Below are 18,157 nucleotides of genomic sequence, written 5' to 3'. Positions count from 1 at the left end.
ACAGAGCAAACACGAGCGTTATATGTCTTGTTTAATTGTGATTCTTGCTAAACTTACTCCATTTTTCCTCAGGTGAAATCCTTTTTTTGTGATCTTGGCTGATTGACTCCAGACTCGTCCTTTTATTTTACACTCTGCACATCACAGGACTCTTACTGCCCCCCAGTGGACACATGGAGACTTGCAGACAACTCATGAACCGTGGTAGAAAAGATCCACATGGTCCAAAACATTTTAAAACTAGAAAAGCAGTCAGAGAGCGCAGACCTCCGCCAGGGACTCCCCATTTTGTATATAAATTGCGATAAAATCAGTCTTGTGGATCAGATCCGGATCAGCCTTTGGAATATGAAAGAGGATCCCATTGTCCATCCTGAGTCAAATTTCATGGGTTTTGGTCAATAATTAACCAGATATTGAGAAACTAAATTTTTGGCCCCATTTACCACAATGTTAACTAAAATTTCAAAGTGATCCAGAATCCAGGATTTCTTCCGGATCAGCCCCAAAATGAAATCAGTTCTTCCTTTTCACATTCCAACAAATCCTGAAAATTTCTCAAAATCGGTCCATAACTTTTTGAGTTATGTTGCTAACAGACAAACAAACAGACAAACAAACAAATGCGGCAAAAACATAACCTCCTTGGCAGACGTAACAACTTGTATTAACCGTTAAATCAGTGTGTCAAACTCATTTTGTTTTCGGGGGCCGTATCCAACAGACTTGATCCCAAAGGCCGGATCAGAAAACTCATGACATATAAACCCCAAAAATAACAATAAGTTCAAATATTTGTGCAGAGAAACGCAAATCTATTACAGAAATCTTTTAATGATGAACTCTTTTACAGAATTTATATTATGACAACCTGAAACTAAGAAAAATTACATTTCAACACAATGTTTTAACATGAACTTGTATGTAAACAGGAATAAGTCAATTTTTTCTTGTTAAAATCCTGCACTCGGCTCCCACTTTTCTCATGTTGGACATTTTCTGATGAGGGTGTCACGGTCAACAGTCAAAACGATCGTCCTTTAAGAGCGTTTGGAAAGAGACAAGTCTTCATTTGTGCTGCTCTGGTGGGAGGGGCCACGTACAGAGACGCTGGAGACGCTGCTGTGATAAACACCACAAAATTAACAAGATTTAATAGAAAATATAAAACATTAGTAGATCAGCCGAGGCCAGATTAAGGTCTTGGAGGGCCGGATCTGGCCCCCGGGCCGTATGTTTGACACCTGTGCTTTAACATGTTATAATCTTTATCTAACCGAGTTACATTTTATTGATTCTTGACTCCTGGATTGTCCCGTTCAACAGACGAGGACAGTGACATTTTAGAATTTTACAAGTATCACTTCAGTTTTTTTACTTTTGAAATATTTATAACCAAGTACAGAGCAGCAGAGATAAGGGGAATGTGACAAATTGATCCTCAAATGCAGGACGATCCAGTGCTACTCAAACATACATGAGGCTCTGTTATAACACGATTAACCTAATATATCTGCTCAAGAATGAGACACAGAATCAACACTTTTTTTAAAATTAGCCGTTTATTTCTTCTCCAGTTTGACCAAAACATGGACATCACACCACCGAAGAACATCCAGTCTGTGGTGGTCCTCAGTCGCAGCAGCAGCCGAAGCGCACCTTGTAGTCTTTACAGTCCTGATGGTTGCTTTTCTTGCACACGAAGCCCTCGGTTGGATTAAACCTGTGAAGGAATAAATCAAGAATAAGGCGCGTTTGTTTGGAGCTTTGGGTGAAGTTGGTTTGCAGTGATTAAGAGTAGAGTTACATTTTCTATAATATGTTTTTTATAAAGAATTAAACAAATCTGATTTTCCTCAAGTTTTGTATGTATTAAAATATCACTAATATCGACATTGCATCATTTTTCTGTGTCTGCGTGCACTGGTGTTTGAATGTGTGTGGATCCTTGATAAGATATTTGATGATCTGATAAAGTTCATTTTATCAAGTCAGGACTCCTCTAGGACACATCCAGATCATTTTAACCTCAAATATCTGTGTCTGGACTTCAGTGTCGACTCATATGTACAAACGTCTATGGATTTAACTTGTAATGAAGATGCACTGTAGGGTGAATCATCCGCCCAAGTTTTTGAAACATTTTTGAAAATCAGTCTGTACCGAGTATCTTTTTACACTTGCCAAAGTAAAGTTCCATGAGAAATCGGATGAAATTCTCTGACGTTTACTGGGTCCACGAAGCCTCTGAAGTTTAGTGCACAAGCCTTAAATCTGAACTGAAAAATCTGTTTTTCTTTAACATTCTTATCCTTTCTGGAAACCTGGGACGCTCTGGTGACGTCACTCACTCCACTTTATACAGTCTATGATCATTACAGAAAAAAAAAAATTGTCTCTTCATTTTTGGTCTTTGTGGATATTGGATAAATATGAAAAAAAACTCAATCTTCACAAAAATTGTCATATCCTAGAGATTCATGAAGACTGATTGTGTTGGGGAGTAACAGATTACATGTACTGCAGTTACGTAATCAGTACAAATTATAACTATTCAGTTAGTGGTAATTGGATTACAGTTACTTTGTTGAAATAAATGGATTACACTGATATTTTCCTGTTTTGGGCTAAACCCTTTTTGTCTCCTTTATCAATATTTTTAATTTGGTTCAGTAAAGTCTGGGCTTTTTATTTTCTTTTATCAGACAAAACATCTTATGTGAAGATTTCCTCGTCTTCAAGTAATCCAAAGTATTCAGATTACATTACTTAAGGCGAGTAATATAATGAATTATGTTACAAACTACATTTTGGGATATGTAATCTGTAGGGGATTACATTTTAAAAGTAACACTCCCAACACTGGAAAATAATAACAGTTATATTCAACTTTCAGTGACACTATGGCCTTAAATAGATTATTTTTAAGGTTAATAAGGAAAAACAGCTTTTTCTGCCTTTATGGACACTGTTAGGATGGAATTTAAGAGTCTTGGTGAACCCAGTAGATTTATTTCAATTGAGCAAATAAAACCAATTAAAAGAATCTGGTTTTTGTCACATTTTAAAATTGGGTTTTAAAAGTTGAATTTCTTACATTGGGGCAAACGATGCACCTTAATACACTGTACATAGAAAAATATCAAATTATTCAAAAAGACACTAACAGAAAAAAAAAGATTTTTTTTCATTCTTTGGTGTTGAAAACCAAAGTTAAAAATATAAAGTCAATGGGAAAAAAAATGCATCTAAAGGACCACAGGTGTATGTATTTTGATCATAGACTGTTTAATGTGATCTTTAAAAAAAAAATAAAATTCACAAACTGGCAAATTTTGGTGTAGTATAGCCAAATTATGCAAAAAAAAAAAGCAAAGTTTAGATGCACAAAAATGTACCTAGGGGTGAGCACTTGTTCTCATGGCAAAGTATGAAGTGTCCAGAGTGCGGTGACTTACATGTAGAAGTCCTGTCCGGTCGCGGTGGCAGGGACGTTGCCCGACACGGTCACCACTTCGATGTACTTGGGTTTCTTACAGATTTTTCCCGGATATTGTTTTTGCAAACTGCTCAGAGTTTCCCAGTCTCCTGTTCCACTGGGGTCGTCGCGGTCAAACCAGCCAGTCCAGCACACTGAGGAAAAAAAACAAAAACAGTACATGTATCATACGTTCATTCGTTTTTCCAATATAAAACCAAAAATAAAATGAAAACTATTTTCTTCATCATGTCTCAAAACCAAAACGATGATTTTTTCAGTTTTCGATTGTGTGTTTAAATGAAAAAACCTGATAACGGCCGTTTACGTGACCTCCGTGACTGCAATGCCGAACTTTTGCACTGCATACGGACTGAACCAGGACTGATCCAGGTCCGGGACCAGACCGGGACTCGAGCCTCAGCTTCGAGCTCCGGCCCTGCTGTGGGCTCTGAACCTCCAAGACTGACACCGGGAATGAGACCTGGACCAGACCCGGTCTCCGTCTCATTCCCGGCCTGGTCCCGCACCTGGATCAGTCCTGGTTCAGCCCGCACGCAGCGGAAAAGTTCGGCATCGTAGTCACGTAAATGGGAAACGGCAGTTATCCTCTTTTCCATTCTTTAGACACAAAATCGAAAACTGAAAAAACTAATCATTATCGTTTTTAATTTTGGAGACACATAAGAAAACTTCTCATTTTCTTATATTGAAACAAATGAACGACAGACACACGGATTCAAAACTTTCACTCATTCACTGTTAATCAGATTGCGTCGGCGTGCAGTACCTTCTTCTGCGCAGTAGGGGGAGTAGCAGCTGAAGCGAACGCGGTAGTCGTTGCAGCGTTTGTCTTTTTGGTCTTTGTTTTTGCAGACGAACCCTTTATCTTTGTCCATCCTGAAAATTAAAAACACATTTGACAGAAGGTAAAATCAGCTCTTGGCAGCACTTTATAATAACTACACCTTAATTAAAAAAAAGACTTAACTCACAATGAACAAAGTTTAATAAGAACTTTAAGGCTTATTTATAACAACTTGCATAAGGAGTTCTTCTTACTAAAGACTTGTGTAGTTACTATGGGGGCATTTTACTTCTTTGGGGTGTTAACTTGATACATTTAACATATTTAGGACATTGTTTTGGTTCAGTCCATCCAAACTTTTATCACTTGTGCTGGACAACAAAGATTGTCACGACGAGCTGCCCAAAGTTCAGACTCTGCTCTGCTGGATAAGAGATGGGGACAAAAGACAGCAACTGAAGGATCTACAGATAAAGTACAAAAACACTTTCTTCCTCCGCTTTTGTTGTTCAGTAAAAACTCCCAGAAACCGTTTGACCAATTCTGGATGCCCCAAAATGCAGCCACGTCTGACACTGGCATCGAGTTCTCTGGATTTGAGTCAGAGCCTCAGGACTGTAAGGGAAAAGTCCTTTCACATCTACTGATCATGTAGTAAAAGAGGCGAAGACACTGCGCAGGAGACAACTGAACCAACAAGTGTCGCTGGTTCAGTTGAATGTTGAAAAGAATAAAATGGGCAACATTTAATGTCCAAATATTGACTTATGGATCCTTTTATTGCTGCTTCAGTGATTGTTTTTCATTGTTTAAAACTTGAGTAATTCTAATTGTTCAGAGACACGATCACCGTCAACAATAAAATATCCTCAATAATCCACCTTTATTTTGTGATTTACAAATAATGTCTATAGACTTGGGTCGCCAAAGTGTGTGACTTTTAAATTATGTTAAGTTTGGATAAGTCTGGAATGATCTAGAGAACTGTAGTTTTCTAGAGTGTTGGTGGGAGACTCACTCGACCGTGTCTCCTGCGGCGGCCGGGGTTTTTCCAGACCAAGTCCTGGCCTCGATGTCCACGGGTTTGTCACAGATTTTTCCTGGATACTTTTTACGCAGCTGAGTCAGCAGCTCCCAGTCTCCCGTCCCTGAAGGGTTGTCCCTGTCGAACCACTCGGTCCAACAGCCTGCGCCAAAACACAACAGCTACTGCGTGTGCGGATTTATATAAAAGACCAACTTAAAAAAGAAAGAAAACGTGTTCACACTTACGTTCGTTAACAGGTTTTTTGATGGCAAGTGCTAAAATAGAGACAGTAATTACATTTATAATCAAAATTAGCTTCCTACAAAGTTAATCTACTGGAAATACTCACGTAATGGTTCGGTGGGTTGGAGGCTCCCAGCTGTAACAGTAATGTGCTTGTTATGCAAATCTAAATTTATGGAAGTACAGTCGAACCTCAACATAACACTGATTTTTTTTTGTGCCATTTCGATTGGCTAAGGGACTGTAGACCATAAATCAACTCCTGTGTTCAGTTTGACAAATTTACATAAATGTTGAATCTCTAGTAGTGTGATTCTGAAGTGCTGTGTGTTTGCAAGTTTTCCCCCCCGACAAAACCCACAACGATGAAACTTTCTGCACCGATAAAGGCTCCTGCGGTCGCACCCAAAAGACAGGAAGATGTAACCGTCGCACAAAAAGTTGGACTTCTGGACGCGCTGAAGGAAGGTAGAAGTTATGTGACTGTAGGACGCAATTAGTTAGGCTGGCGCCACCTAGTGCCTCAGTGTAATTTAATCTCTCCAGTGACTAGGTCAGGAATCAACACACTAAACCACAGGTGTCAAACATGCGGCCCGGGGGCTAGATCCGGCCCTCCAAGACCTTTAATCTGGCCCTCGGCTGATTTTCTACTCAAATATTTTATTTTTATTAAAATCTTGTGAATTTTCTGTGGTGTTTATCACAGCAGCGTCTCCAGCGTCTCTGTACGTGGCCCCTCCCACCAGAGCAGCACAAAAGACTTGTCTCTTTCCAAACGCTCTTAAAGGACGATCGTTTTGACTGTTGACCGTGACACCCTCATCAGAAAAATGTCCAACATGAGAAAAGTGGAGCAGAGTGCAGGATTTTACAACAAAAACTGACTTACTCCTATTTACATACAAGTTCATGTTAAAACATTGTGTTGAAATTAAATTTCTCTTAAAGTTTCAGGTTGTTCATAATATTCTGTAGCTCTGTAATTGATTTGTGTTTCTCTGCACAAATATTTGAACTTGTTATTTTTGGGGTTTATATGACATGAGTTTTCTGATCCGGCCCCTTTGGGATCAAAGTCGGTTGGATACGGCCCCCGGACCAAAATGAGTTCGACACCGCTGCACTCGACAGTTCGCAAGAATCCCTGAAGTGCGAGTTCGGGCACCAGCCAATCAGTAAAGACCCAGACATTCTGTATTGGCAACGAGGATTTAAATTTTATCAAGGGGAAAAACGTTATTGTCATTCTTCCTATAGGATTTGGAAAAATGTATCCTCGTTAGTGGACATACGTTACGACCAAACAGCAGCGGTTGGTTAAATTTTAAAAAAAGCACCTGCCTACTGCTGAGCAAACGAATCCTAATGGTCTGACGGTTTCCACGAAGTGAAACCAGCTAGGGTTTTACAGCCTTAACAGATTTAATAATTGTCAAAAATAAAAGCTGACTACTTCGTGGATTTCGCCTATTGCAGTTTACTTTTAGAACGTAAACCCTGCGATAAACGAGGGAACCAGTGTATTAAAACATTACACGGTTGTACTGACGCAAAAAGTCTATCACAAGACATGACCAGAATCCTGCTTCGAGGAGTCATCTTTGTTCACATTTCCTTGAAGTACATTACTGCATTGACTTGCAGTAATCACCACAGGAAGCCTTATTTTGCAGAAAAAGTTACATAAATCTCGGAGTCGTAGCTTCAATTACAATTCTTATATCTGCTTCAACTGCAACTCCAGTCAGAAAAAGTAACGTGACGTACCAGAAATGAGTCCTGCGATGACAACAAGTCCCAACTGTGGGTCAAAAACACAGACAGTATTAGCACAGCCTGTTCATTTTACTGTGAAACTCTTCTCCATACGCACCAGATTCCTCATTGTAGCAGATAGAAGTCAAACCTTTGAGAAAAACAAAAGAACAAATTAGTTTAGTCAAAACTATCAAAAACCACAGACTAGACATGGTTATTCGATTAAATTTTCTTAAATCGTCAGGAGAATTAACAAATCGATTCTCAATTTATAATTTCAATTTAGTAATAATTAATCTGCATAAATAAACTCAACTTTACAACATATAAACCATAAATCAATCTAGAGCCAATCAGCCCGAGTGAGATTATAATGAGTTTAATGCAGCTTTGACACATTTGTTCACGTTTTAAAGAGGTTTTGCAGGGGTACGGATAATACTCCCTACAACGGTCAAGTCTTTTATTACGAAATGCAGGTCCAACTTTAAAAACCAGGGAAAAAGACACAAGGCTCAACTTTTATTGGAACTGTTCACGACTACTACAATTAAATATGCGTAATGAAATAAAATTTACATTTCACAATTTGATTAATATAATCCATTTGAATTTTAATTAATATACTTCAATTATTATATTTACTATTTATATATAATAATATTATATATATTAAGATACATTTCACACATTAACTTAAATAGCTACAATTTTAACCAATGTCTCATTTCACCAATACATTTTTAATCCTAAATATAAGTTATTTTTTAAACAATTTTAAATGACTATACGAAATAAATGTAATATTTTACTTTAAGACACATTTTAATAAATTTATAAATTGTTTACCTGCCAAATATATTTTTAATTAATGCTCCTTTAACTTACATTTTACTCCATTTACCTTAAATCAGATTTTTTACTTTATATTTAAATAATCAAATTATCAAATGATTTAGTTACTCAGTTTAGCTTTATTTAACATTTTAAAACTTAAAATTGAATTTATTTACTAATTTACTTTCATAAAATAAATCAGCCAGTTGTATTCAATTTTAACCTCAGCTTCTCTTTACACTTATTACATTTAAATTAAATAGAAGAATCATTTTACATGTAAATTAAAGACATTACTTCTATACGGGTTCCAACACCATTTTACCATTTTAAGTAAATTTAAAAAACTAATTTTACAGGTTAATTCACTCACCGGTGCGTCTCTGTTCCTCCTCACACTCCTCGGTTTGGTTTGGTTTGTGTCTGCACACCTGCGCCTATTTAACTGATTTCAGACACACACCTGTTCACCTGTTGTTCCTGCTGCCCCCTACTGGACACACTCAAAATAACCTCATCGACTCATCAAAAAGGAGAGGAGATATAATACTCCCTACAACTGTACAATTCACCCTTATATAACAGATAATACTCCCTACAACTGCTACAACTCACCCTTATGTAACAGATAATACTCCCTACAACTGTACAACGACTCACCCTTATGTAACAGATAATACTCCCTACAACTGTACAACTCACCTTATGTAACAGATAATACTCCCTACAACTGTACAACAACTAGCATTGGGAAGGTGACTTTTAAAATGTAATCCCCTACAGATTACAGATTACATGCCCCAAAATGTAGTTTGTAACATAATCCATTAAATTACTTAAAGTGAGTAATGTAATCTGATTACTTTGGATTACTTGATTTGCTGTAGAGAAGCAAAGACCAGGATATTGTAACATAAGATGTTTTGTCTGACAAACAAAAATAAACAGCCCAGACTTTACTGAACCAAATTAAAAATATTATTGATAGAAGAAGAAGAGACACGTCCACACAGCAGGATTTAGTCCTGTTAAATCCTGGTTTAGACCTGGTTTTAGTTCTACTTTAGTCCTGATTTTAGACTTGGTTTAGTTTTGGTTTTAGTCCTGGTTTAGACCTGGTTTAGTCCTGGTTTAGACCTGGTTTTAGTCCTAGTTTAGTCCTGATTTTAGACTTGGTTTAGTTCTGGTTTAGACCTGGTTTAGACCTGGTTTTAGTCCTAGTTTAATCCTGGTTTAGTCCTGGTTTAGACCTGGTTTTAGACTTGGTTTCGTTCTGGGTTTAGACCTGGTTTAGACCTGGTTTTAGTCCTAGTTTAGTCCTGATTTTAGACTTGGTTTAGTCCTAGTTTAGTCCTGGTTTAGTCCTGGTTTAGACCTGGTTTTAGACTTGGTTTAGTTCTGGTTTAGTCCTGGTTTTAGACTTGGTTTAGTTTTGGTTTTAGTCCTGGTTTAGACCTGGTTTAGTCCTGGTTTAGACCTGGTTTTAGTCCTAGTTTAGTCCTGGTTTAGTCCTGGTTTAGACCTGGTTTTAGTCCTAGTTTAGTCCTGATTTTAGACTTGGTTTAGTTCTGGTTTAGACCTGGTTTAGACCTGGTTTTAGTCCTAGTTTAGTCCTGGTTTAGTCCTGGTTTAGACCTGGTTTTAGACTTGGTTTCGTTCTGGGTTTAGACCTGGTTTTAGTACTAGTTTAGTCCTGATTTTAGACTTGGTTTAGTGCTAGTTTAGTCCTGGTTTAGTCCTGGTTTAGACGTGGTTTTAGGGTGTTTTCACACCGACAGTATTTGGTGCACCAAACGGTCCATTCGAACCAAAAGTGGTTAGTTCGGTTCGTTTGCGTTGGTGTGAAAGCGTCAATCAGACTCGGACCCGAACCAAATCAAGCGGACCGAGACCTCAAAAAAGAGGTGGTCTCGGTTCGCTTGAATCCGCACCAAATGACCAACTTTCCTCTGGTGTGAACGTGAACCCGGGTCCAAACCATAGACAGTATGGACAAACGGACTATTCGAAATGCATCATGGGAGGGACACGCGTCTCCTCTGCCTGAAGTGACGCGCTGTACGACTCCAGCGCAGTAACAGATTGTTGTCCAGACGCAGACGCGATTCAGTTTCGAATTATTTTACCAACAATGGCCAATACAGAGAATGTAACACACGAAGATCAGAGCAAGTACCAGTGTGCGAACGTGTGGCTCCAGAGTGAGTCAGAATTGGGGGTGCGCACCCCTGTTCAGGACCTACACGCACAGAGACGACCCGGTGTTCCCCGTGATCACACAGCAACCAACATTTGTTATTTTAGGCTTTAATTAACTAAATAATTTCATGGCAATAGGCAATCGCCCATTCAATTGATACAACTTAAAAAAGTCCCTGTTTTTAGCCTAGAGTGAGAAATACAGTCGGACTAGATCCAAACCAGAGTCCTGAACCAGCGGGGGCAGCGCCAGTTCCATTCTTGCTTTTCCCGCACGGAAACAGCGCGCAGACGACTGAACGTACCCGCTCGGACTCAGTCCATCAAGCACTGGTCTTTCTCGCCACCGTTTGGAACCAGCACATGGAGGACAGAGCCTCTGGACCATCTGACCAACGAGCTTGTAACAGACCAAGGACCAGACCCCAGCCCCGTCCTGAGGAGCTGTTGGCTGCTGCTGTTACCCGAACTCTGGGCTGATGCGGTGAGTTTGTACAAAGTTCTACATGTTGCTGTTTTATGAGTTCATGATGATAATTTGAGATGAGGATGGCCCGTGGTATTAACAGGATCATCGGTGCTGATAACTGGAGTATCGCTGTTTTACCGGGGAAACAGAGACACGTCAATCGAACCAGTTTTGGTTTGTTTGCCGGTGTGAACGCGGACCAGACTGGAGTGTATTTGCTACATAATAACAATTTTATTTCCTGGTGCGGACCAAATAATCGAACTAGCGGTGTGAAAACGACCTTAGACTTGGTTTAGACCTGGTTTAGACCTGGTTTTAGTCCTAGTTTAGTCCTGGTTTTAGTCCTGGTTTAGCCCAAAATGTGAAAACAGGAAAATCCCTCTGTGTAATCCATTTATTTCAACAAAGTAACTGTAATCCAATCACCACTCACTGAAACAGTAACTGTAACTGAATACAGTTACTCATAATTTGTACTCTGATTACATAACTCCAGTACTTGTAATCTGTTACTCCCCGACACTGGTTCTAACACGATTAACCTAATATATCTGCTGAAGAATGAGACATAGAATCAACTCTTTTTTTTTTTAATTTACTGTTTATTTCTTCAGTTTGACCAAAACAACACGGACGTCGCACCACTGAAGAATCTCTGTCGTCGTCTCTGTCGTCGTCTCTGTCGTCGTCTCTGTGGTCGTCTCTGTGGTCGTCTCTGTCGTCGTCTCTGTCGTCGTCTCTGTCGTCGTCTCTGTCGTCGTCTCTGTCGTCGTCTCTGCGGTGATCCTCAGTCGCAGCAGCAGCCGAAGCGCACTTTGTAGTCTTTACAGTACTGACCCGGGCCGTTCTTGCACACGAAGCCCTCGGTTGGATTAAACCTGTGAAGGAATGAGTCGAGAATAAGACGCGTTTGTTTGGAGCTTTGGGTGAAAGTTGGTTTGCACAATATATTTTCTATAACGTGTTTTTAATAAAGAATGTAAATTAAACAAATCTGATTTCCTAAAGTTTTTTTTCTAGTTTTGTATTGTAACTGAAATGATCGTGTCAAAAAGTTAATTAAAATATCGCACATTGCATCAGTTTTCAGTGTCTGCGTGCACTGGTGTTTGAATGAGTGTGCGGATCCTTGACTTGACGCATCATCAAATATCTTTTATCAAGTCACAAATACTCAAAATATTGACTCGTGTCTGATTGAGTCTAAGGCGACGTTCAGACTGCAGCCTGAAGTGATCCAAATCTGATTTTCTGGCCCCAGTGCTCCTGTGTCTGATCTTTTAATGAAAGTCTGAACGACATACGCACACGACTAGTTTGCATTGAGTCTCTGCTGGACATTCATGTAGAACAGTCCCAGCATGACGTCATTGAGTGTGTTTACATGCACATCAATAACCCCGTTATGACTGGGTTTTTTGAGTATCCCGGTTTCTTGATGGTGCATGTAAACGCAGTAACCCGGTTTCAGTAACCCGGTTATTAGAAACCGGGTTACTGTAGCTGGTTTATTCCGATAATAACCAGGTTACTTGTGGCGTGTAAACGCAGTATCCCGGTTACTGCAACATAAAGTTGAGTGCACATGTGTCCAAAAGACACTTTCCAGTCTTTTCACCACAACAGTAGCTACATAAATAAATTGACCAAATGAGTGAAATGAAAGAGCTGCGCTAAACCTGCACTCGTGTGACGCTGAAAAGCTAAAACATGAACTATCTCCTGTACAACACACACACAGAACACACTTAACATCATTAGCGCCTCTTCTGTCACAGAAATAACACACATAATCCACAGAGTCGTGTCATTTAGTCCAAAAGAAACTGTTCACATCAACACAAGGAGCGAGTTGTTTTTATCGCCGCTAACAGTTTATGCTAATTAGCCAAACGGTCTTAAGTTTTGTTTCTGTAAAACGTAAACAAATGTGATCACAGCTGAATGATCTGATCAAACGGGCTGATGTGTCTATAGTGTTTATGGTTTATATGTTGTAAAGTTGAGTTTATTTATGCAGAAGATTTTAATGAAGAATCTGCACAGTGGATTGTGGGAGATCTCGTAGCTCCTTAGCTTCTTATGCTAAAGGAGCTCACGGTTTGTATTTTTCCTGGTTTATGAAATTGATTTAAGTTAATTTTTGCGCCTGCGCATTTGTAAGATTATGTCAAGAAACCGGGACACTCCATTTGATCATGTACACGCGGATATGAGTGTCCCGGTTTCTCAGTGCGCATGTAAACACAGTAACACGAATACTGACATAACCAGGATATGGCTAATAACCGGGTTATTGATGTGCATGTAAACGTACTCATTGCAAAGTATGAAGTGTCCAGAGTGCGGTGACTTACATGTAGAAGTCCTGTCCGGTCGCGGTGGCAGGGTCGTTGCCCGACACGTCACCACTTCGATGTACTTTGGTTTCTTACAGATTTTTCCCGGATATTGTTTTTGCAAACTGCTCAGATTTTCCCAGTCTCCTGTTCCGCTGGGGTCGTCGCGGTCAAACCAGTCAGTCCAGCACACTGAGGGAACAAAACAGTCCGTGTATCATTCCTTCATTCGTTTTTCAATATAAAACCAAAAATAAAATGAAAAAACAACAATTTCCTTCATTATTTGTCTCCAAAACCAAAATGAAAAAACGGATAATGATTCGTTTTTTCAGTTTTCGATTTTGTGTTTAAATGAAAAACGAAAAAAAAAAAACAGGTAACGGCCGTTTACGTGACCTCCATGACTGCAATGCCCAAATTTTGCACTGCATACGGACTAAACCAGGACTGATCCAGGTCCGGGACCAGATCGGGACCACAGCCTCTGCGGGGTCCGAGCCTCAGCTTCGAGCTCCGGCCCTGCTGTGGTCTCGGTCTCATTCCCGATCTGGTCTCGGTCTCATTCTTGGTCTGGTCTCTGTCTCATTCTTGGTCTGGTCTGGTCTCTGTCTCATTCTTGGTCTGGTCTGGTCTCGGTCTCATTCTCGGTCTGGTCTGGTCTCGGGTCTCATTCCCGGTCTGGTCTCGGGTCTCATTCCCAGTCTGGTCTCGGGTCTCATTCCCGGTCTGGTCTCGGGTCTCATTCCCAGTCTGGTCTCGGATCTCATTCCCAGTCTGGTCTCGGTCTCATTCTCGGTCTGGTCTGGTCTCGGGTCTCATTCCCAGTCTGGTCTCGGGTCTCATTCCCAGTCTGGTGTCGGTCTCATTCCCAGTCTGGTCTCGGTCTCATTCCCGGTCTGGTCTCAGTCTCGGTCTCATTCCCGGTCTGGTCTCGATCTTGGTCTCATTTCCCTTCTGGTCTCAGTCTCGGTCTCATTCCCGGTCTGGTCCCGCACCTGGATCAGTCCTGGTTCAGTCCGTTCGCAGCGCAAAAATCCAGCATCGCAGTCACAGAAGTCACGTAAACGGGAAACGCCCGTTATTCGTTTTTTCCATTTTTCATTTAAACACAAAATCGAAAACTGAAAAAAAAACTAATCATTATCCGTTTTTTAATTTTAGATTTGGAGACAAATAATGAAGAAAACAGTTGATTTTTCATTTTCTTATATTGAAAAACAAATGAACGACAGACACACGGGTCCAAAACATTCACTCATTCACTGTTAACGTATCGATTTAGGACAGAAAAAGGGATTGCGTCGGCGTGCAGTACCTTCTTCTGCGCAGTAGGGGGAGTAGCAGCTGAAGCGAACGCGGTAGTCGTTGCAGCGTTTGTCTTTTTGTTCTTTGTTTTGGCAGACGAATCCTTTATCTTTGTCCATCCTGAAAATTAAAAACACATTTGACAGAAGGTAAAATCAGCTCTTGGCAGCACTTTATAATAACTACACCTTAATAAAAAAGACTTAACTCACAATGAACAAAGAGTTTAATAAGAACTTTAAGGCTTATTTATAACGACTTGCATAAGGAGTTCTTCTTACTAAAGACTTCTGTGTAGTTACTATGGGGCATTTTACTTCTTTGGGGTGTTAACTTGATACACTTAACATATTTAGGACATTTTGATTTGTTTCACTGGTGCTGAATAACAAAGATTCTTGTCGCAACGAAAGTTCAAACTCTGCTCTGCTGGATAAGAGATGGGGACAAAAGACAGCAACTGAAGGATCTACAGATAAAGTACAAAAACACTTTCTCAGCGACAAACAATTTTCCATCTGAAATTGGGCAAAAATACCTCCTTCCTTCTACTTTTCGCTCTAAAGGACCAAGGAGGAGGAAGGAACTATCGCTGCTTTTGTTGTTCAGTAAAAACTCCCAGAAAATATCTGACCAATTCTGGACGCCCCAAAATGCAGCCACGTCTGACACTGGCATGAAGTTCTCTGGATTTGAGTCAGAGCCTCAGGACTGTAAGGGAAAAAGTCCTTTCACATCTACTGATCATGTAGTAAAAGAGGCGAGGACACTGCGCAGGAGACAACTGAACCAACAAGTGTCTAGACCAGGGGTGTCAAACTCATTTTGGTTCAGGGGTCGTATCCAACCGACTTTGATCCCAAAGGGGCCGGATCAGAAAACTCATGTCATATAAACCCCAAAAATAACAATAAGGTCAAATATTTGTGCAGAGAAACACAAATCTATTACAGAAATCTTTTTTAATTGATGAACTCTTTCTTATTATAATATATTATGAACAACCTGAAACTTGAAGAAAAATTTAATTTCAACACAATGTTTTAATATGAACTTGTATGTAAATAGGAATAAGTCTATTTTTGTTGTAAAATCCTGCACTCGGCTCCACTTTTCTCATGTTGGACATTTTTCTGATGAGGGTGTCAATGGTCAAACAGTCAAAACGATCGTCCTTTAAGAGCGTTTGGAAAGAGACAAGTCTTCATTTGTGCTGCTCTGGTGGTGGTGTAGGGACTCACCGAACGAGAGACAGGCCGGACTCGCACAGCCGTTGCTGGTGAATAACGAGCACCCACAGATAAATAACACATCAAGTTTTAATAGCAAAATATAATCTCATGACATAATTTTAGTGAGAAGAACTCTCACTCGTCCATATGTGCAACACTAAGGTCTTCTGTAAGGACGGGAGGACAGGCCCTCGGTCCTGTTATGTTTGAAGCGCTGAGTGTCGACACGTGTCCACACAGCACTTAATCTAGTGCGCCTCGCGCATGAATTAATTCTACTCCAACAATATTGTAGTAATATTAAATAGTGTGATTGTCCAGTAGAAATATTTGTCATTGAGATAATCATAATCAACAATGTGGTTGTTGTGACTCTACAGTCCAAGCGTCTACTCAGCGGTTCTTTGCATAACCGAGACGTCCATGTCCCACCAGACAGACAATTAAGTGGGTCTGTGATCTACTTTCCTAAACTGTCTCCTTAAACATACGATAAGTTTTTTCGGACGTTGTACGTCGAATTACAACATCATTCAAGATAAATGATACAAACAATGAGAACAGATGGAGTCGAATTCGCATAGCATTATTACAGAAAAAATAGATAGACTCTGATTACCATTAGTATTTACTGAGTAGTCAATTCATTTTGCTTAGACCCACAAACTTATGTGTTGAATTTGTGTTTATTCTTAAGTTCTTTTATCTAGGTTGTTTCATTTATATTGTTTGTTATGAGGGATTTTTGATAAATGATAAGAGTTCATCTAATTTTAAAAGAGGTATTTTTCTGTAATGTAATTTCGTAGTCCCTCTGCTGCACAACCATTTAATTTTTGAGCATTTGATTGTATGAGTCGGTTATGTATACGTACCCTTGAACCGAGAAAATAGAGTTTTTGTGAACACTATTATGACATGAGTTTCTCTGATCCTGGCCTTCTAGAGGCATCACAATGTCTGTTGTGTATAGGTATTCCACATAAGCAATGCAATCAGCTTCGACCTCCACTGCTCTAAGACACATAGTTTCCAAAATTGTGGCGGGTTTAAGCATACAATAACTTATTTTAGTATGGGTCAGCCTTGATTGAGAGCTTATTCCTTACATGTACGGCTTCTGGTGATATTACACATGGAGTCTGTTGACACTTGATACTGTCCTTTGCTGGTCATCAACATTTCGCTCAATAGCATGATCCTCATCGGGACGAGTCAGTGCAGACGTGGCTTCAATTGTTTCTAGTGGCTTATTGCTTTCAGCGTAAATTATTGTGTGCCTGAAATTGGAGATATCTTTGTGCTCTAACAAATAGATGAAGATAATATATAGCACAGACAGATCTGGAATGATCAGTCACTAGATCATAGTGCACTACGGTCTCGGGGTTCTACAGGCTACAAACTAATCACATACATGCTCCCCGTCGTGCATCTGATCGTTGAAAATGTGAGAGAATAGGTAGAATGGTCTGTTGAGTAATAGTTCAATAAGTTTTTGTAGTCATTCTCTAATTCCAATCAGTAATGGGACATAAGTGGTGGTCATTGAAGTGTGCAAGATAAAAGAGAGAAATTGGCGAATATTTAATGTCATAATTATATGTCGTGCAATACTGGCATACTAATTTTTTCTATTGTGTTAGATACACTAATCTATGAGAAATGACCAATGTGTTCAGTTTAGACATCGATCACCTCAGTAAATCATATTATCAATTAAAGCTAGCAAGGTTTAGATGCGCTTCAACCTTGTAACAAGTAATATGTTGATTTACTAAATTATATGTCTAATAGTATCAAGTGTTGGGGAGTAAGCAGATTACACTGTAGCCAGTGATAGTCAGAGTACACAATATCGAAATAAATCTTGTTTTACAGTTATACATGTTAAAGTGTTCAGTGTAGTGGTACATTGGAGAGTTTACAGATTACTCTAGCTTCGAAATAAATGGATTACACAGAGGCGCATAATATCTTTAATCATATTTTTTTAATTTACTTCTCTCATCAAATATATTCACACAGCACTGCACACTGAATAGTAAGAAGAAGTCCTTTATGAAGTCATTTATAATAAAATACAGGTCTAACACTCAGGATATCGTCATTAATATCGAAGATCTACAAACTTTAGTCAATAATGCAGGATACTAAGAATCCATGTGTTCTTTTATAGGTGTAAATACTCAGGTCATTAAAAACCAGGTGCTATAGACCACCAGGATCTACATAACTTATGTGATTTTACTCAGGACTATAACCATGAGGATAACCAGGTCTATATAGAGCAGTGATTTTTTAACTCTATATGGACTATACACACGCGAGACTGGAGACCAAACCATGTCTAAGGATTCGTCTTGAGACTCAAAATTACTAAGAACAAACAATAACAGACGTACTGCAACGACAACACCAGGACTAAACCAGGGTCTCAGCTAATCAGCGCT

General features: G+C 39.4%; 1 protein-coding gene and 1 pseudogene across 1 annotated transcript; both read right to left on the bottom strand.

Annotated features, from left to right (window-relative positions):
- Positions 1 to 1,543: 1,543 nt before the first annotated feature.
- On the bottom strand, positions 1,544 to 8,590 carry LOC110174938 (cartilage intermediate layer protein 1-like). Its single transcript, XM_055149551.1, has 9 exons — positions 8,528 to 8,590; positions 7,433 to 7,465; positions 7,327 to 7,360; positions 5,663 to 5,692; positions 5,559 to 5,588; positions 5,305 to 5,473; positions 4,269 to 4,378; positions 3,459 to 3,633; positions 1,544 to 1,723 (listed from the first exon to the last, which is right to left on the bottom strand). Exons 2-9 carry the CDS (start codon positions 7,442 to 7,444, stop codon positions 1,633 to 1,635), a joined length of 651 nt encoding a protein of 216 aa, XP_055005526.1. The 5' UTR covers positions 7,445 to 7,465; positions 8,528 to 8,590; the 3' UTR covers positions 1,544 to 1,632.
- Positions 8,591 to 11,612: 3,022 nt separating this feature from the next.
- LOC110174937 (cartilage intermediate layer protein 1-like) lies at positions 11,613 to 14,597 on the bottom strand (annotated as a pseudogene).
- Between the last annotated feature and the right edge of the window lie 3,560 nt (positions 14,598 to 18,157).

This window comes from Boleophthalmus pectinirostris, unplaced genomic scaffold (assembly GCF_026225935.1).
Source record: "Boleophthalmus pectinirostris isolate CB_2022bp ecotype Guang Dong unplaced genomic scaffold, ASM2622593v1 HiC_scaffold_13, whole genome shotgun sequence".
NCBI classification, from domain to species: Eukaryota; Metazoa; Chordata; class Actinopteri; order Gobiiformes; family Gobiidae; genus Boleophthalmus; species Boleophthalmus pectinirostris.
Note: the sequence above shows the minus strand (reverse complement) of the source record. Positions and strands in the feature narration are given on the sequence as shown.